A 21,584-nucleotide genomic window follows, 5' to 3' on the forward strand; every position below is an offset into this window, starting at 1 on the left:
TTGCTGACCCCAATTTCCCCACCTCAGTAGCCTATTCTCTACTCCACCACATATTAAAAGTTTTTTTCCTATGCTTAGTCTCTGATGAATAATGTTTAAGAAACTTCACATGCTATCAGCTCATTTTATTACTAAAGCCCATCAAGCTCCTCTTACTTCACCCTACATCTATATCCCAAACATAAAATTGCCATATCATAGCCATTCTATTCCATAAATTTGAGCCATACTATAATGTCTTTCATTTCTCCAGATCTGTTGATTGCAATACATTCAAAAACTGAAATAGTTGCATTTATTTCTACGCCTTCAAAAAAGAGTCTGCCCATTAAAGAGGTAACACACAAAATTGAGAGAGGATTCTGATATGCATAATTCACTTCAAATTTTCTCTCCATATTTTCATGTTGTAAATTCAATGAGTTTTTTCCCATTTACTGTTTCAACTCAGGTAACACCTGGTGAGGACATGGAAAAGGAAAATGCAACCTTGTTGACAGAGCTGATTCTCACAGGACTCACATATGAACCACAATGGCACATTCCCCTGTTCCTGGTGTTCTTGGTTATCTATCTTCTCACCATTGTCGGGAACCTTGGTCTGATTGCTCTCATCTGGAATGACCCTCAGCTTCACATCCCCATGTACTTGTTTCTTGGCAGTCTGGCACTTGTGGATGCTTGGATATCATCCACAGTGACCCCCAAGATGCTGGTCAACTTCTTTGCCAAGAGAAAAGTGATCTCTCTCTCTGAATGTATGATACAGTTTTTTTCCTTTGCAATCAGTATAACGACGGAATGCTTTTTGCTGGCAACAATGGCTTATGATCGATATGTGGCCATATGCAAACCATTACTTTATCCAGTGATTATGTCTAATACACTGTGCATCCGGCTGTTAGTTTTGTCACTTTTAGGTGGACTTCTCCATGCCATAATTCATAGTTCTTTTTTATTCAGATTAACCTTCTGTGATTCCATCATAGTACATCACTTTTATTGTGACATTATACCCCTGCTTAAGATCACTTGTACTGACCCTTCTATTAATTATCTGATAGTATTTATTTTTGCTGGGTCAATACAGATGTTCACCATTCTGATAGTTCTTGTCTCCTACACACTAGTGCTCTTCACAATATTAAGAAAGAAGTCTCTACAAGGCATAAAGAAAGCCTTCTCCACCTGTGGGGCCCATCTCTTTTCTGTCTCCTTGTACTATGGTGCTCTGGTCTTCATGTATGTGCGTCCCGTAGCTGCACAGTCAGAAGATCAAGATATGATGGACTCTCTCTTTTACACCATCATAATTCCTTTCTTAAACCCAATTATCTACAGCTTGAGAAACCAGAAAGTCATAGATTCATTGAGAAAAACATTAAAGAGAAATTCTTAGAACTCACCTTAATATCTGTTCTCCTTTCATTAAAATGGCACAAACTGCATAGATTACATATTGGCTCTGTGTTGATCAGTGTTCAGTTTTTGAAGCTATACTTGCCCTAATGTTTAAACGAGTTAAGAGGAGACTACAAATAAATGACTATGTGTATATGTTAAAAAATATAGAAGGAACTTTAATCAAGTGTTCGACATAAAAGTTATTAAAGGTAAACGAAACACTTTACATGTTTGCATTTCACTGTGGCTTTGTAAATGCATTAAGCACCGTAATGGGGTAATTTCTCTAATGAGAACCTGAATATGATATATTTCAAGGCCATACAGCTCTGCCATCTGAAGACTCCATCACTTTTTTCCACAGTGGGGTCAGGGTTATATTTGGGTGAACAGAGACTAAACCATATAATGAGAGACCATATTTCAGGTTCACCTCTGCGTTTCCTCTCTCACCACTGATTACTATCACCATTCTGGTGGTATCACTGAGGTCCTCCCACTAAAACTGCTCACTTCTGACATTTGCTGTCATCTTGTCATCCTTTTTCTACATCTTGTTGATACTCTCACTTCCAAAACATTGCTGTCAGATTTTTCCTACTAAACAGATATCAGACTAAATAATAACCCCTTCAATAATTGTGTATCATCATATCTACCAGATGATACATATACATGGCATACACATCTATAACTTTACAATGCACATGCTTATACATGTAGATGCCCAAAATGAAAAATGCGAAGATATCTAGATTCGTATCATGGAGATTGTATATTTCGTCTGCAGATCATATATTAGCTTTGTGTTGATTTATTTTAAAATTCTTTTGCAGTTATAACTGCCCTAGTGTTAATGATTTTAGGTGGGAGTACAAATAAACATCTGAAATACTTGTGTATGTGTGTTCACATATACTTTTGTTCTCCCTAGCATTATTTGATTCAGCCCCCCCCAAAGAGACATTGATTCAACTCTGTAATCTCTTCCTCCAAAATCATTCACTCATGTTTTATAATTCTTGTTGAGAAATTGAGGACAACATTTCCTCGACTGTGCACAAAGCATGGACACAAGTAGGAGCCAGATAAAGACCAATCAAATCTAGAATGGTATTTCTCAGTCTGAGCTGTAGACTAGAGTTCCAGGTAGGGCAGAAACTTAGTGATATATATTAGGTATGTATGAACACCTCTCTAGCCTAAACTCTCTTTTGTCATTCCTTTTTCTTTAACGTAATGGTTCTTAAAGTTTACTTGGCCTGCAAATCATCTGGAAGGTTTATAGTAACAAAAACAGATGGGCTCCAACGCTAGGGATTCTTCTTCAACAAGTTTAAGCTATTGGGTTGGGACCATTGTTTTAAATAATCAGTGAAATAAAGATGTTTTAAATCAATATATTAGAGACTTGTTAAATGCGGTTTCCACACATCTTCTATTTACTACTGAAATAGCACTGCAAGTATTCTAAAGATTTCCACTGTCAGTTTTGTACTTTAGTCTCCTTTTGGGCAGCTGGGTGCAGATTTCAATGGGGCATCTGCTACAAAAGATGAAGTATTATATATGTTTTTATAACTATTCCTTGAAAGTATGATTAAGAGTAATGATCACCAAAGTCCATTGTTTCTTGTTAATGAGGCTAATAGTAAGAATCTGTCTTCATTAGAAAATCTGTCAAGCTGGATCAATATTTGGACTGTCACTCTCAACAAGATTTTACATGCAAGGTAATCCTCATGATGTACTAATGCAATGATACCTCCTTTTAAAAGATACCTTCCAAGATAGAGTTAATTGAGGTCAACAGCTAATGACTGCAACAAATTTCCCTCTCTTTCTCAGGTAAACAAGTCACCAAACATCCAGCTAGTGTTTGTATTGGATACTGCTCTCTAGGGCACAGAACCAACAATACATATAAGTGAACAATATATAAAGAGACATTTGTTATAAGATATTGGCTCACATGATTAAGGAACCTGAGATATCCCACAATCTGTTTTCTGCAAGGCATACACCTAGGAAAGATGATGCTGTAGAGCTAGAACCTGATAATAGCAGAAATGGTGGACAGTATAGAGTCCATCCAGTCTGAAGGCCTGAGAACCAAGAGCACCCATGGCAAAAGAAAACAAATTGTACAAGTCAATCAATCAGGCAGAGACCTTCCTATGACCAGAATAAGACCTTCCTATGCTTTCTGGTTCCATTCAGGCTCTCAATGGATTAGATGATGCTCAAAAGCCCAAGGGAGGGCCATCTCCTCTCCCTAACTTAATAAGGATATCGTCTGGACACACCCTGACAGTTAACAACCAGAAATCACATTTAACCAGGTATCTGCACATCCTGTGGAGTGATCAAAGTGGCATATACAAGTTGGCATCCATTTACAATTTTGAAACTATATAAACTTCAAGTAAGAACAATAGCAAAGTCATAATTCCACCTGAGACAACGATGCTGTATAAAACAGAAATGAATTCACTCCAACCCATGGAAATGGACTAACGTCTTTGAGCAATATTTACTCTTCTCCCTGATATCTGGTAACTTAAACACTATGGTGTATAGTTAATGGTGTCAATTAGCTATACGTAATGACTAAGCACTAATTATGCATTTTATGTTACATGATAGGAGAATATGAGTGGAAAGAATTTGAAGATATTTGCTATTCATATATGGATACATATATACAAATAAGTCAATAGATGAGTCTGTATACAAACACACATAGCACACAAACAAACAAACACAAATATATTCTTACCAAACTGAGGAGCAAATTACTTATGACAATTACAGTCCTCAATTCTGTAAGCACAGCTATGGTCATAGCTCGTGTTCACAATTACCTTCTCCACTACCCTTTCCACAATCCCTTTTTCTAAAACAAGCATCTCAGCTGGTCAGTTTTCTTGACCCGGTCACTCTTCTTTACCTTCAATCCTTAAATGTCAAGCCAATAGACATCCTGCCTCAACAGGTTTGTTGGAGCTTTCCAATGACCTTAATTGTAGGGAATGACCCAACTGAGAGAGGCCCTGAGTGATGTGAATTTCAGACATCCTTGTCCTCATCTCCCCTGTAGTGCAATTTCTCCTCGGCATCTCACCAGCCAGCAGAGTAGCTTCCCTCTTTGCATGATGATGATTCAGAGAAAGAAGGAGCACAAAGTGGCCTATTGCTCATCTACTTTCTCCTCAACAGAATCAATGTGTGTGGCTGGTGGAAACATTCCTCCTTCTGGCGGTAAGACAATTAGAACAGCGGAGCAAAAAAGCTTCTCTCCTTCTAGTAGGCAAATGTCTATCAAGAAGTCCACAGTAGCTTCTGCTTCTTGATACCAAGTCCAATTACCTTAAGTGACCAGTGTGATATACTATGGGAGGGAAAGAAGATCAGGATCCTTGAGAAATACTTGCAAATCATATATCTGGTGAGAGCTGAGTATCCTGAAAATATGAAGAATTCTCCAAATTGAATAATAAGAAATATATAACTCCCTTTAAATTTGCAAGTATTTCAACAAAATTTCGGTAAGCAAAATATAAGAGTGTCAAACAGGGATACACAGAAATATGGTCAATATAGTTCATCATTGGGCAAATGCAAATAATGACCACAGTGAGATACCATGACCCATCTATGTCAATGATTAAAACAGAGGAGACTACTTACATTAGGACAGTAATACAGACGTTTATACTCAGAGGCAACACAATGAGTCAAGAAATAATTACACAAAATTGAAGGGAGAATTTAATTTGACTCAAATGTGGATGATGTTGAAATTATCTACCCTTTTGCTGTGATTTCACAAGGCTTCTCTTTTATCTATGTGGTTTATTTCTCCTCCTTTTTGGCTTTCATGAACAAATTCTAAGGATACAGAATAACTGATTAAGGCCTCTATCAACCTATAGAGCCTTTGCTTTCCTCCTCACTGCCAGTGCCCACATCCTTTGTGGAAGTTCAGCTTTTTCCTACTCTTCAGAAACCAAATCAAAATGTTATAATTTCTACTTTGTAATATTTTGACCTAAATAACATCATTATTTTCTGAATGAGCATTTATTGTCACTTCTCTCTCACATCTTACCAACATGTTCAAAATATGTAACTGGTTTCACTTAAAAGTGGGGTAATACAAAGTGCCTGACCTAGCCTCCAGCCCCCATGTGATCCCAACCATGCTGGTCTTTCTTGTCCCTTTTGTCTCCTTGCTTCTATTTGCAGGCCAGCTCCAGCTACTTCTACCACTTTGTTTCTTTCCCCAATGATCCTGTTCTGAGATCATCTAGGCCCTCCAATGATGGAGGGTCCTGGGGTTCAAAAATGTCCACGGTATCACTTTGTTGGACGTGAAGATTCTCAGGCATCTTCCCTGATCCATCAAAGGTTAAATTTCATTTCAACACATCTCCAGAGGCTCGTAGGCTTTACCCTTTGAGGAGCGGTGGTATATACCACCGCCCAGTGTGGTCCTTTGTTTTGGTTTTCCTTTGCTCTTTTCCTGACCTATAGCAAGTAAATTGTCGCATGTGTGTTCAGATTAAAGTGGGAAGTGCACTGTAGGTTTAGCATCTCAGCTGCAGTTTGCATGAAGATTGACAACTGTGTTTGAGTTTAGCTCCTGAAGGAGGTCCTGAACTTTAGCCTCATTAAAATCTTGTGGGTTGACCAGTTCAGATAGGATCCTCCAACTCAAGGCATTCAGAACCTCAAAATTTTGAGATAAACTGAAGTTTGCATTACCTTGTCAGAAGTGTCATCTGTCCTGGAAAATAGCAGCAAGAAAGTGCAATTTCTGTTGCTAAAACTAGCATGACTTTTTGTTTATGATTAAAGAATCTGCTATGCCCAATGGGACACCTGGACGTGTCACACATGTTCCAATCTACAATGCCCAGAAGAGCAGCTTAGTTTTGTCCCAAAGGGAATCCTTGAGCACTATGACGGGAATTTTCATTCTTCGTTTCTTCCCCTTCTGGCAAGAACGCACAATCCTATGGGCTGGGTCTTGTGTTTGAAACAATTTGATATACATAATCATTCGGTATAAGTTTTCCTGAGCTTGGTAGAAGAGCCTCCAGACTGAATCAGTGTTGCTACTTACGTTTTGTCATTCCGGTGATAGTGTGTATTTTTCTACTTTAGAAAGCCTAACCTTGAAAGAACACTTGAAAGATTTTTTTCTAATTTTAGAAGATATGGGTAAGAGGAAAATGACTTTTACAATATTCATTATTCTTTATATGTAGAGTCAAAGCATTGTTACAATAATTTTACATGGTGGTTCCAGGAGGCCCAAAAGCCAGGTGAGTAATAAACAACTAGGGAGTAATTTTTACCTTTAGTTTCTATAACCTAGATAAGCAAAAGAGCTGTGAGACTGAATTATTCCCCTTAACAAGGTTTTATTATCTAGTAACACAGCTATAATGGCATCATAAGGTAAATATTGTTGAACTCGAATGTTAATTTAATCTTCATTTAAACATCCTTTCATGATTCCTACAATCAAATCTTTCTGGTTATTCTGATGAAGGGTCCATTATGTTTAACTGATCGTATTTTGTGATTCAAACTTTTAAGGTAAGTCACTGACATATTATCTCTACCCTTTCTTCTACTTCTCACAATACTTCCATGGACTATTTCACTTACGTGTAGCAAAAATTGATAGTAACTGCTCCTTCACTGTTCTTCCCAGCATATATGGCTTAATTGATACCAATACACAAATTCACCTTGAACTATTTCAATTACTTGGTGATTTGAGGTCACATGAAAGAAGTTCTAAATAAAATCGTTTTAACAATTGCAGTCATTGGCTTTGGCTACTTGTATCACTGTATTCCAGTCCAGTCCAAGGCTCAATTTTATTCTGCTAAGAAAGTGATGGAAAAAGGTGCCCTCAAGTAAAACCATAAGGATTTCTAGGAAACATCACTTCTAATCATTTTAATAACAAACATAAAGCAACTTTTAAATACAAAAAGTGTTCAGGCAGTGCTAATATATTAATGAACAGCACAAAGTTGCAAAGTAAAATTTGACCTGAAATCTTTTGCATACATATATTACACAGGAAAATAAAATTTGAGCAAGAGAAAAAGAGAAGACTCCCAATGTTGACAAGTCAAAATAAAAATCAAGGTTAATGTAGAAATTAAGCTACAAATTCTGGGAGTTTCCCTTTTTGTTTTCGATAGTCTTATTTCTGATATATTTTTTTAAATTTAAATTCAATTAGCCAATATATATAACTCATTAGTTTCAGATGTAGTGTTCAATAACTTCTCTCTGATGCATTCTTAATCCTTCTTCTTTTCTTGTCTTTCCCACACTTTTCCACCCATGTGTTGGCTATTCTCTGCCTATTCTCTCTTCCTCCATTTTGTGATCTTTTCATCCACTTAACTTCTCCTTCTGTGGTCTTCTTTCTTTTCTTACTGCCTTCCTCTCCTCTTTGGAAAGCTTTTATTAAATGATATAACATAAAAATATATTGTATTTGTCCATCTGGAGCAGACATATACCAACTGTCCTTCTCATTCCTGGCGGATTCAGTGCCCTTTCCTTGCTCACTGTTGAGCAACTCGTTTCCCATTCACTGCTCATTATTCTCTGGCCTCGCCTGCATCACATTCCAGAAACTGCTCTCACTAAAGCCACTGCAAATCTCGCAGTCTCCATGCTCAATCACATCTGTTCACTCTTTTCCCAGCAGAACATGTATTTTTTCAACTGACACCATAACTCTCTTTGTCTTTTTTGAGTATCTTTCTCTCTTTATGTTCATGACATTCATCTGTCCTGCTTCCCATCTCTTCTTGATCATTTTGCTCTGAAAATCCCCAGAAAAGGATTTTCCCGTTCTCTCTCTTTTATCGTTGTCACTCAGAGCTATTAGTTCCATCAAGAAATGATATTTTAAATGGATTTTCTGTAACACAGAAATGCTAGGGATTTGAAGGATTCAGCTGGAAACAAAATGGGCAGCAACAGAAGGAAGCAAGGCAGTCTGTCAATAGTAAACTCACGTCCCAACTTTGGTTCCATGAGGGTTGCTGTCATTGCTGCTGTGTGGGAATGCCACTGTTCATACCGATAGTATCATTAGTGCGGGTGCAGGACGCATTTGCTGGAACCTTCATATTGTGCCTTGGCTGCCTTAGCAACTCATATTCTGTTTTGTCCTTGTACCTTTTCCTCCCTCACTCCTAATTCCTAATCCAGTGTGGCTGAGTGTAGTTTGCCAAAACTACATCAAGTTTCCTCACTCTAGTTGTTAGGGGGATAGAAAGCCAGTGTATAGCCCTTTGGCTCCTAGATTGGGTGGCAGATTTTGCTTGGCACCAAGATTATATGGTAGAAAAGAGGATCAGATTTGCTTTCTAAAATTGACATATATTTTCCATAATCATATTAATATGCTTTTGTCAGTTTTGCTGCTCACCACTCTCTTCACTTTATGTATTGGCCAATGGATAGGTCATATATGAGTATGACCTCAGCTACTTCAATGACTTCCAAGTCATTATATGTAGTAAACTCATACTACAAATTATGTACCCCCGGATGTTCAGAGGACACTCTCTCTACAAATGGGCACTGCATCCTAACGTTCACGAATTTTTAAAAATTAGATTATATTTTATGCACAATGTTACATTAGTTTCAAGTGTATAACACTGATTTTACCTCATGCTATGTTCACCACAGGCATAGCTACCATCGGTTACCATTCACTGCTACTACAGTATCATTGGCTATACTCCTTACACTGACTTTACCTCCCATGGCTTATTCAGTCCATAATTCAAAGACTAAATCTCCCACTCACTTTCACCCATTCGCAAGCCCCTCCACATTTCTCCCCCATGGCAATCAAGTTTTTTCTCTGTACTTTAGGTTGAATCTGCTTTTGTTATTTATTTGTCTTTTTCTTTTAGATTTCATATATACGGAAAATACAGCATTTATTTTTCACTCTGACTTATTTCACGTGTGTAAATGCCTCTAGGTGCTTCCCTGTTATGTCAAATGGCATAATTCTATCCTTTTTATGGCTGGATAATATTTCACTGATGTACGGTGTGTGTGTGTGTGTGTGTGTGTGTGTGTGTGTGTGTGTGTGTGTTTGTATCTATTTGTCCATGAGTGGACATTTAGGTTGCCTCTCTACCTTGGCCACTGTATAAGGCTGCAATAAACATAGCAGTACATTTATTTTTTCAAATTAGTGCTTTTGTTTTCTTTTGGGTAATGAAATCTACTCAGTTACCAAATGACTCCTCTGTTCTTCCTGACCTTCTCTTCACCTCCAGTGTGTCACAGAAGTGGTGTCTCTACACTCTGAACTCTTCCACTTCTGTCTTCTCCTGCCCTATAGAAGAAGTCTTTTCACCCATGGACTGGTCACATCAAATGTATTTGAATCAACTGAGAAGCAAGTGTAAAATGCAGGTTATAGGACTTCTTTCTTGACCCACTAAATCTAATTCTAAAGAAAGGTTCATAATCTATATACTGCCTGAAAAGCTGCTCAGAGAATTCCAGTGTGTAATCTGGTTTGAAAACCAGGAGACAGTAATAACCTCTTCCTGAGAAGTATTTGTGACCACAACTTCACTTCCTTACTGCCTATTTCCTTTATTTATTAAAAAAGATTTGTTTATTTACTTGAGAGATAGAGGGGGAGACAGAGAACATGGAGTAGGGGGCAGAGGGAGAGAAAGATTGACTCTTAGGCAGACTTGCTGCAGGGGGCAGAGCTTGACACAGGGTTTGATCTCACACTGAGACCATGACCTGAGCCAAAATCAACAGTCAGACTCCTAACCCACTGAGCCACCCAGGCACCCCTGTGCAGCCGATTTTCTATACTACCATATATTCATTTACAAATTATCCCAGTCTCACTCCCTTATGTTTTTGGAGCAAGCCAGTTCCCTGATGGATAATGTTCAGGATCCCTCAAGTGCTATTCAACTCTGTATTACCCAGGCTCTTCAACCTTCTTTTTTGTTCACTGCTATCCACCATGTCCTTGACAAAGAATTTCCCTTTGGTACTCAATCTGATCCCATAGATTTAGCACTTACATAAAATTTCTTTCTTTTTCCCAGTTCTATTCATTATGGGTATTCTTTTTTTATTATGGATATTTTAAAAGTTGCATTAATTTCTAAGCCCTCAAAAGAGATTCTGCCCATTACAGAGGTAACACACAAAATTGAGGATTCTGATGTGCATAATTTACTTCAACACTCCTCTTCATATTTTCATGTTGTAAATTCAATGAGTTTTTCCCATTTACTATTTCATCTCAAGCAACACCTGGTGAGGACATGGAAAAGGAAAATGCAACCTTGTTGACAGAGCTGATTCTCACAGGACTCACATATGAACCACAATGGCACATTCCCCTGTTCCTGGTGTTCTTGGTTATCTATCTTCTCACCATTGTCGGGAACCTTGGTCTGATTGCTCTCATCTGGAATGACCCTCAGCTTCACATCCCCATGTACTTGTTCCTTGGCAGTCTGGCATTTGTGGATGCCTGGGTATCATCCACAGTGACCCCCAAGATGCTGGTCAACTTCTTTGCCAAGAGCAAAATGATCTCTCTCTCTGAATGTATGATACAGTTTTTTTCCTTTGCAATAAGTGCAACGACGGAATGCTTTTTGCTGGCAACAATGGCTTATGATCGCTATGTGGCCATATGCAAACCATTACTTTATCCAGTGATTATGTCCAATACACTGTGCATCTGGCTGTTAGTTTTGTCACTTTTAGGTGGACTTCTCCATGCCATAATTCATAATGCTTTGTTATTCAGACTAACCTTCTGCGATTCCATCATAGTACATCACTTTTATTGTGACATTATACCCCTGCTTAAGATCACTTGTACTGATCCTTCTATTAATTATCTGATAGTATTTATTTTTGCTGGGTCAATACAGATGTTCACCATTCTGATAGTTCTTGTCTCCTACACACTAGTGCTCTTCACAATATTAAGAAAGAAGTCTCTACAAGGCATAAAGAAAGCCTTCTCCACCTGTGGGGCCCATCTCTTATCTGTTTCCTTGTACTATGGTGCTCTGGTCTTCATGTATGTGCGTCCCGTAGCTGCACAGTCAGAAGATCAAGATATGATAGACTCTCTCTTTTACACCATCATAATTCCTTTCTTAAACCCAATTATCTACAGCTTGAGAAACCAGAAAGTCATAGATTCATTGAGAAAAACATTAAAGAGAAATTCTTAGAACTCAGATTCTTCCTCTAAATAGTAGGAGTAAACAATATCCCACTACAATAACTTTTCATGGATTGTCATACCATTATATTATATGGTATACATATCCAGGACTCTATATATGCATACACATATATTTATTCATATATGTATATGTATAAAGTGAATGATATATAAAGGTGTCTACATATATATGAAGTAGATTGTACATTTCCCCTGCAGATAATATACTTGCTATGTGTTGCTTGCTATTGTGTTTTTAATTAATTAATTTATTTATTTTTATTCATTTATTTTTAAAAGATTTTATTTATTTATTCTTGAGAGACACACAGAGAGAAAGGCAGAGGGAAAAACAGGCTCCCTGCAGGGAGCCCAATGTGGGACTCGATCCCAGGATCAGGATCACACCCTAAGCCAAAAGCAGACTCTCAACCGCTGAGCCACCCAGGTGTCCCTGTTTTTTTTTTTTTTCTTTTATTTAAGCAGTCTCCACACCTAGTGTGGAATCCAGCACAGGACCTGAAATCATGACCCAGAGATCAAGACTCTAGATGATATCAAGAGGCAGACATCCAACCTACTGAGCCACCCAGGCACACATGTTGATTAGCATTAAACTTTTTTTTGCAGTTATAAATGACCTAGTGTCAATGACTTTAGGTGGGAATATAAATAAATACCTAAATATGCATGTATGTGTGTAACACACATACTTTTGTTCTTCTTGGCATTATTTGAGGTTCGTTCCCCTAAAACTTTGATATTACTCTAAGGTCTCACCCTTTAAAATTCTCTTAATGCTTTTGTGTTATCAGCAAAATGAGTTACTGAAAGCCTTTTTGACCTTTTTTACTCATGTACACATTTTTGTTCACACAGGTTTCTCCACAGAGAACACTTTCCCAACTGCACTCACCTTCACTTATAATTGAAGTGGGTCCTTTCTTCAAGATCTATCTTAAATGTAACAGCTTCCTTGATGCATTTCTATATTACCTCAAAGAGGATTAGGGATGCTCACTTGTTTAATGTATTGCATATTTCGTTTATTCTTTTAGGCCACAAATGGCCTTGTGTAATTCTTATTTTTGTCTTATAAGCTTCTTTAGATTACAATTTAGAAGTCCTAGTACTCTTCTAATCTTTGCAGTGTTTTGCAAAGTCTCTCAAACCCATGAGGTCCTAAATAAGTATGTCTAAAATGTATATGAACTTAAAATGAAACTGACAGCAAAAATAACTCAAATTAAATGAGAATATATCACTCATTTCCACATTGTAATGAGCTTGGACGATTCCTAGGCCTAGCTTGTCTATGGCAGGCTGGCTCACTTTCTTTCAAGAGCTCATGGGAAAAGTTTTCAATTAGCAATAATCGCGCCTCGGATAAACCTCATTGGCTACGATACTGCCACTGCGCAAAGCTTCAAGAGCTCATGAACATCATATACCCAAAGTAAATTATTCTTCTTATCATGAGGATTAGCCCCTGGGACAGAGTATAGGACAACATCAGGGAGAAGCTCTTTAATTGGGTGTTTGTTTAAAGATATGAAACGTGAAAGTATTTTTTTTTTTTATGATAGTCACAGAGAGAGAGAGGCAGAGACACAGGCAGAGGGAGAAGCAGGCTCCATGCACCGGGAGCCCAATGTGGGATTCGATCCCGGGTCTCCAGGATCGCGCCCTGGGCCAAAGGCAGGCGCCAAACCGCTGTGCCACCCAGGGATCCCCGTGAAAGTATTTAAAACAAATTTTGCTATGTATTTCTGGAGTTTTGGGTCACAAGATTAGACCAGGTCATATGCCCTATTTTTGTTTCCCTGAGGGATATCTCTAAGCCAAGGAAAGGGAGTAAATATATCAAAGTCCAGAAATTGTTATTATTTTCCCTAGAGAATACATGTTATTGCATAGATCTGTAGTTTAATTCTTGTTGTTGTATAACCTTCCCATTGTGCTGATTTTTTCTATAAATTATCTGCATTTTTGCATTATCTACATTTGCATTACAATATTTCACATAACATTATGACCTGAAGTCTGTATTGGTAATAAAAGCAACTGCTGTGTATTCCTTCTGTAACCATGAAGACCCTAACTGACCTTTTCTTTGAATGAAAAGATTAACATCAATCTATGAATATATGGGTCTGGTGTAGACACTGTCTGGTCCTACTTTAGTTTGAGTAGGTATGGAATAGTCTTGGGGTTCTCAAAGTCTCAGACTTCTGTAGATTTCTTTTGTACATGTCTCATCTATAGATTCCACTGCCCTAATGTATCTTTTGTTAAACTACCAACTACTTTATGCCTCCCAGAAATTCACTAAAATCTCCTGTTCACTGATGTGCTCCCATTCTTTTTTGTTTTTAAGATTTTATTTATTTATTCATGAAAGACAGAGAGCGAATGAGAGAGAGAGAGGCAGAGACACAGACAGAGGGAGTAGTAGGCTCCATGCAGGGAGCCTGATGTGGGACTCAATCCCGGGTCTCCAGGATCACGCCCTGGGCTGAAGGCAGGTGCTAAACTGCTGAGCCACCCAGGGATACCCAATGTGCTCCCATTCTTATTTCTGTTACAGAATTTTTCATTTTTGTACACTTTTGTCAGTTCAATGTCATGTTGGGAAAGACCTAAAGTATACATTTCTGTGAAGCCCACATTTTAGATAAGATATTCTGGAAATTTTTAAAAACTAAACTAAGAAGTTACATATGTATTGCTTAATGAATATTTAGATGTAAAGGATGATATACAATGTTAGGTTCATCCAGTTGTCTGGACTAATGATAAATGTGGATTAAATCAACACCTCAAAATAATAATAATATAATATAAACACCCTTTCTTATGAACATATTGATTTTCCTACCTGGAGATGTAAAAGAATTCATAGTTCCTCCTTCAGTATACATATATATACATTTTTTTCTTCATTATTTTATAATACTTGTTGAGAAGTTGCTGACTACATTATTTTAGACTGTGGTCAAAGAATAAAAAACACTTAGAACTTAGGTAAAAGCAAATACCAATGGGGTGAGCTAAGATGGTGAGGTTGTAGGAGAACTCTAGGTTTGCCTTGACCCTGAAACACAGCTAGATAAATATAAAATCATTGTGAATACCCAAGAAAATGTATCTGAGGATTAACAGAACAAACTGCACACAACTAGAGGGAAAAAAGAGGCCATATCATGGAAGGTAGGAGGTGTGGAGCTGTGGTTTGGTGGAAAAAGATATCATGGGTGCTGGAGAGGGGAAGGAGGCCTGGCCATATAGTAAGGTGAGAGAAAGAAAGAGAGAGAATGAGAGAAAGAGAGAGGAGCACACAGTGAATTGCACAAGGAAAACACTTTTGGCTTTCCCAAAGCCATTGACTGGGAAAAAAGGAGAGGTCGATTTGTGTGAGTTTTTACAATGAGTGGTGCTCAAAGACTGGAATTTTAGATGTCCGTGGTGTGGAACCCTGAGGGCATAGCAGTGCTCCTATGAAGAAGGTGGGCAGATAGCCCAAGGGGTAGAGGTGTGATCTGAGGTCCCCTGGGACACACTCAGAGAGATGGCTCCTTCTTGGAGTGCATCTGGGAAAGGTGGCATTGCCTCTCTATGAACAGAAGAGCCTGGGTGTCATTTCCTTCCCCTGCTCCTCAGCACAGGTGCAGAGACACCTGCTGAGGGCAGTTAACTTGTACACTAGCACTTTGTTGTGCTTTAGCCCAAACCCCATGCTCCTGCACTTTGATGGGACTGCCCCTCTGGATCAAACTACAGCAGTCCCAGCCCAACAGGACACTCCCCGAGAGGACCAATGGAGGTCCACACCATGCCAAGTCCCTAATGTTTGGAGTTTTAAAAGTCAGTGAGTCTGCCTGGGATAGAGCCCAAGGTACACTACACTGCCAGGTGGACAGATGGCCCAGACATAGTGTGAAGGAAGTGATCTGAGGGACAGTTGGGACTTATCAGGGGAGATGTTCATGTTCTTTGAGGGCTTCTGGGATAGAAGCAGGTGTGAACTCCCCTTTTCTGTGGCAAGGAAGCTGGCTGGTGCCATTTCCCTTCCCCACTGCTCAGCATAAACTAATTGTTAGCACAGTGCCAACACTAGCAGCCTAAACTGCTTACACCAAACCATAACCCTCTGTGCTCTGCTGGTACTGCTTTTCTTGGGCAAATGTGCTTGAGACCCAGAACAGCAGAACTCTACCCAAGAAAACCAGCACAAACCCCTGCATGTACCAAATCTACTGATCACAGAGTTCTGCAAAGCTCCAGTTCTAGTGGAAATAGCATCAGGTCTCTTTTAACAAGCAAACTGGAGCACACCTAATTAAAACTTGCCATGCTCTGGCTAGGATCCAGACATTCCCACTACAGGCAAAGAGAAACTCTGCAGAAGACTGACCTGAGGGAAAGAGAAGTCAAAACACAGCAGCAGAGTGCACACAGCATACACCAGAGACACTTCCTGAAGCACAGTATATGACTTCCTCTTCTTATAGCCATTACTGCCAGAAGCAGTAAACATAACAGGCTTTCCTAACATGCAGAAGAAGACAGACCTAGACAAAATGCCAAGATGGAGAAATTCATCCTAAAAGAAAGAACAAGAAAAGGTCATGGTCAAGTATTTAATCAAAACATATATATTAAAAAAACCCAGATATAATATGCCTGATCCAGAATTTAAAGCAGCCATAATAATGATACCAGCTGGGCTTGAGAAAATCATAGAAGACATTAGGGAACCTCCTACCACAGAGATAAAAGAACTAAAAAACAAATCAAACCAAAATGAGAAATGGAATACTGAATTTTGAAACTGACTAGATGTAATGACCACAAGGATGAAAGAAGCAGAGGAAGAATAAGTGATATAGAAGATAAAATTATGGAAAATAATGAAGCTTCACAAAAGAGGGAAAGAAAAATCTTGAATAGAGGGAAAAGTGACCAGAAAGATTATTTGAGCAAATATAGATGAAAACTTCCTTACTCTGGGGAAGGAAACGGACATCCAAATCCAGGAAGTAGAGAGAACTCCCATTAAAATCAATAAAAGCAGGCTAATATCAAGACATTAGTTAAATTTGCAAAATATAGAGATAAGGGAAAAAAATCCTAAAAGCAGCAAGACAAGTAAAGTCTTTAACTTATAAGGGAAGATAAAGTAGATTAGCAGCAGATCTCTCCACAGAAACTTGACAAGCCAGAAGAGAGTGGTGTGATATATTCAACGTGCTGAATGAGAAATATGTGCAGCCAAAAATACTCTATCTAGCAAGGCTACCATTCAAAACAGAAGGAGAGAAACAAAAACTAAAGGAGTTCGTGACCACTAAACCAGCCCTGTAAGAAATATTAAAGGGGACTCTGGTGGAATGAGAAAACCAAAAGCAACAAAGACTAATGAGGAAAAGAGAAAATCCCCAGAAACAATGACAAAACAAATAATAAAATGACACAAAATTTATGTCTATCAATAATTACTCTGAATGTAAATGGAATAAATGCTCCAATCATAAGATATAAGTTTTGTTTCTTAAATTCCACATGAGTAAAACCACACAGTATTTGCCTTTCTCTGGCTGATTTACTTCACTTAGGATAATACACTTTAATTACAACATAGGGGGATGGAAGAAAAAATAAAATAAGATAAAAACAGAGAAGGAGACAGACCTTAAGAGATTCTTAATTATAGAGAACAAACTGAGGTTTGTTGAAGAGGAGATAGGTGCAGAAATGGGTGATGGGTATTAAGGAGGGTATTTGGTGTAATGAACATTGGGTGTTACATTGCACATAAATTCTATCCTAAAATTAATAATACACTGTATGTGTATTTGAATTTGAATACAAAAAGAAGACATAGGGTATCAGAATGGATTAAAAAAAAAAAAGACCCAACTATATGCTGCCTATAAGAGGCTTATTTTAGACCTAAAGACATCTGCAGATTGAGAGTGAAAGGATGGAGAAATATTTACAATGCAAATGGATGTCAACAGAAAGCTGGAATAGTCATACTTACATTAGGCAAGCTAGATTTTAAACAAAGGCTGTAGCAAGAAGAGTACTGCATCATAATAAAGGGATCTATCTAACAAGAAGACCTAACAAATGTAAATATTTATGCTTCAATCTTGGAAGCACCCAACTATATAAAATAATTAATAACAAACTTAGAGGAACTCATTGGTACTAATACAATAATAATAGGGGACTTTAACACCCCACTTACAGCAATGGACAGATTATCTAAGCAGAAAATCAATAGAAAAAAGAACGATGTTGAATGACACACTGGACCAGATAGACTTAACAGATATGTTCAGAACACTTCATTCTAAAACAGCAGAATACACATTATTTTCAAGTGCACACGGGACATTTTCCAAAATAGATCACATAATAGGTCACAAATCAGCCCTCAACAAGTACAAAAAGATTGCAATAATACCATGCCTAACAACAATGCTATGAAACGTGAAGTCAATTATAAGAAAAAATTCTGAAAGACCACAAATTCATGGAGGTTAAAGAACATCCTATGGAAGAAAGAACGGGTTAGCCTGGAAATTAAGAAATAAAAAAAATTCATGGAAGCAAATGAAAATGAAAATAAGACAGTCCAAAATCTCTGATAAAAGGGTTGGTATCCGGGATCCCTGGGTGGCGCAGCAGTTTGGCGCCTGCCTTTGGCCCAGGGCGTGATCCTGGAGACCCGGGATCGAATCCCACGTCGGGCTCCCGTGCATGGAGCCTGCTTCTCCCTCTGCCTGTGTCTCTGCCTCTCTCTCTCTCTCTCTATCATAAATAAATAAAAATTTTTAAAAAAGGGTTGGTATCCAAAATATATAAAGAACTTCTCAAACTCAACAACCAAAAAAACAAGTAACTCAGCTAAGAAATGGGCAGAAGGCAATAATAGATATTTTTCCAAAAAAAAACATCCAGATGGCCAACAGACACATGAAAAGATGTTCAAAATCACTCACCATCAGGGAAATGCAAATCAAAACTAAACGAGACATCACCTCACACCTGTCAGGATGGCTAAAATTAACAATACAGGATACAAGAGATGTGGCAAGGATGTGGTTGATAGAAATGCAAACTGGTGCAACCACTCTGGAAAAGAGTATGAAATTTTCTCAAAAAGTTAAAAATAGAGCTACCCTGTGATCCAGCTATTGCACTGCTAGGAATTGACCCAAAGGATACAAATACATCAATTCTAAGGGATACATGCTGTAAATACCCCGATATTTACAGCAACATCATCAATAACAGCCAAATTATGGAAAGAGACCAAAATGTCCATTGACTGATGAACGGATAAAGAAGAGGTAAGATAATTATATATATATATATATATATATATATATATATATATATATATTCATTCTATGGACTATAGAATGGAATATTACTCAGCCATAAAAAAGAATAAAATATTGCAATTTGCCGTGATGTGGATGAACTAGAGAGTATTATGCTAAGAGAAATAAGTCAGAGAAAGACAAATACCATATGATTTCACTCATATGTGGAATTTAAGAAGCTAAACAAGTGAACATAGGGGAGAGAAAGAGAAGGGTAAACCATAAAAGAGACTCTTAACTCTAGAGAACAAACCTAGGGTTGCTGGAGGGGAAATGGGTAGGGCATGGGCTAAATGGGTGATGGGTATTAAAGAGGGCACTTGTGATGAGCACTGAGTATTGTATGTGAGTAGTGAATCACTAAATTCTACAACTGAAACCAATATTACACTGTATGTTAACTAACTGGAATTTAAATAAAACCTGTAAACTACAAAAAAAACAAAATAAAAAAAAACAAAAACAAAACAATAATAGTAAAATAAAATAAGATAAAGGAACTTATTTTTAAAATTAAAAAATACCAATCAAATCTAAAACTGTTTTTCACAGTCTGGGTTGTGGACTAGCTAGGGTACAATGGGTGACGGGCACTGGGTGTTATTCTGTATGTTAGTAAATTGAACACCAATAAAAAATAAATTTAAAAAAAATCTTATTAATATATATAATAGGAATCTGTGAACACCTCTGTAGTCTAGGCCTTCTTTTATTCTTGTTTTTCTTTTAAAAATAATGGTTCTTAAAAAAATAATAATAATGGTTCTTAAACTTTAATTGGCCTCAGAATCACCTGAAGGGTTTGTGGAAACTGACTAATGGCTCCATCACTAGAATTTCTTCTTTAGTAGTTTATATCATTTGGTGGGGATCATACCAGATAACTATAATCTTAAATAAGCAGTGAAGCAAAAATTTTAAAATCAAGATATTAGAAACCTGTCAAAATGCAGTTCTAGGGGCACCTGGGTGACTCAGTGGTTAAGTATCTGTCTTCAGCTCCGGGCATGATCCTGGGGTCCTAGGATTGAGTCCCACATCAGGCTCCCCACAGGGAGCCTGTTTCTCCCTCTGCCAATGTCTGCCTCTCTCTCTGTGTCTTTCATGAATAAATAAATAATGCCATTTCTACATATCCTCTATTCCCTACTGAAATAGCACTATGCAAATATTCTAAAGATTTCCACTGTCACTTTTTTTTTCAGAGACAGGTTTTTATTAAAAATGTATTGTAATGGGATCCATGCAAAAGGAGAGAATGAAGGGTGAGAACATGCAGAGGACACAGAAACATGAAGACATGGCTAGAGCCACAACTCCTGTCACTGGAGAGAGGGTTGAACAGAAAAGGCCAGGGCTGGAGCTGGGGTGGAAGAAGGACGGGAGACACTGTGACTGTATTATCTCATCCCTAGAAAGCACATCTAACCCTGGGATCCCCCTGTTTACCCTCAAACCCTGGAATTCCATCCCTTGTCCTGCCTTGGCCCTAGTGGCTCATTCTTTTGCTCTCTTTGACTTGTTTTCCCCTGATAGATTCTCAAGTAGAACAATGTTTAGGACCTGACTCCAAACAACTTCACATTATGAAGATACTATCATTGTCTTCCCTGCATCTGCCCCTTCTCCAATCTCACCTTTTCGCCTCTCTGGGACAGACTCTTTGATTCCCTCTCCCAAAAATAATAAAGCACCAACTCCCCAGGAAGGTGCCACAGATAGTAGTGGGACTTGTGGAAGAAGAAGAGCAAGGACCATCAAGGAGAAGGCTCACAGATTCCTGGAAGGGCAGGGAAGATAGAGGGCGAAGGCAATGGCTGCTCCTGTCCTCTGTCCTTTTTGTACTTTCCCTCTGTTTAGGCAGCTGAATGCAGATTTCAATGGGGCATATGCTCCAAAAAAATGAAGTATTGTAGGTAGGATTTTCTCTTGAAAACACTGAACAATGATGATAGCCCATTAAAAGGCCACTGCCTCATGTCAATAAGATTAATGGCAAGGATATCTTTTCACTAGAAAATTTTTTAAAAAAGAGAAAATTTAATGTCAAAAAATTGAAAAAATTTTTAAAAAAGAGAAATTTAAAAATATTAAAATTTAAAAAAAGGGAAAAATTTAATGTCAACGCTGGGTCAACTTTTGAACATCTTTCTCAAATTAGTTTTATATACAAGATAATACATATGATGTAATATGTAATGATACCTCTTCACAAAAGTTACCTTCTAATATATAGTTACTTGAGGTCCGCAGCTAACAATTGCATCATATTTCCCTCTCTCTCTCTGATTAAGAAAGAAGTCACTAAATGTACAGGTAGTATTTGTATTACTCAGGGCTGTCCAGAATACAGAATCAATTCATATATATCAATCCATAAGTGAAATATATATATGTATATGAGGACATTTATTATAAGATATTGACTTATGAATATGGAGCCTGAGAAGTCCCATGATCTGCTGTCTGCAAGGTTTGAGACCCAGGAAAAA

At 37.9% G+C, this 21,584-nt stretch overlaps 2 protein-coding genes and 1 pseudogene across 2 annotated transcripts; 2 read left to right on the plus strand and 1 right to left on the minus strand.

The window, feature by feature from the left end:
• Nucleotides 1-469: 469 nt before the first annotated feature.
• LOC112641364 (olfactory receptor 5H2-like) lies at nt 470-1,399 on the plus strand. The gene has a single exon (XM_049105502.1). The coding sequence runs from the start codon at nt 470-472 to the stop codon at nt 1,397-1,399; it is 930 nt and encodes a 309-aa protein (XP_048961459.1).
• A 9,373-nt stretch (nt 1,400-10,772) lies between these two features.
• Nucleotides 10,773-11,702, plus strand: LOC112641363 (olfactory receptor 5H2-like). Its single transcript, XM_025418319.1, has one exon. The coding sequence runs from the start codon at nt 10,773-10,775 to the stop codon at nt 11,700-11,702; it is 930 nt and encodes a 309-aa protein (XP_025274104.1).
• A 1,266-nt stretch (nt 11,703-12,968) lies between these two features.
• Nucleotides 12,969-13,121, minus strand: LOC112641661 (U4 spliceosomal RNA; annotated as a pseudogene).
• Between the last annotated feature and the right edge of the window lie 8,463 nt (nt 13,122-21,584).

Source organism: Canis lupus, chromosome 33, assembly GCF_003254725.2.
Source record: "Canis lupus dingo isolate Sandy chromosome 33, ASM325472v2, whole genome shotgun sequence".
NCBI classification, from domain to species: Eukaryota; Metazoa; Chordata; class Mammalia; order Carnivora; family Canidae; genus Canis; species Canis lupus.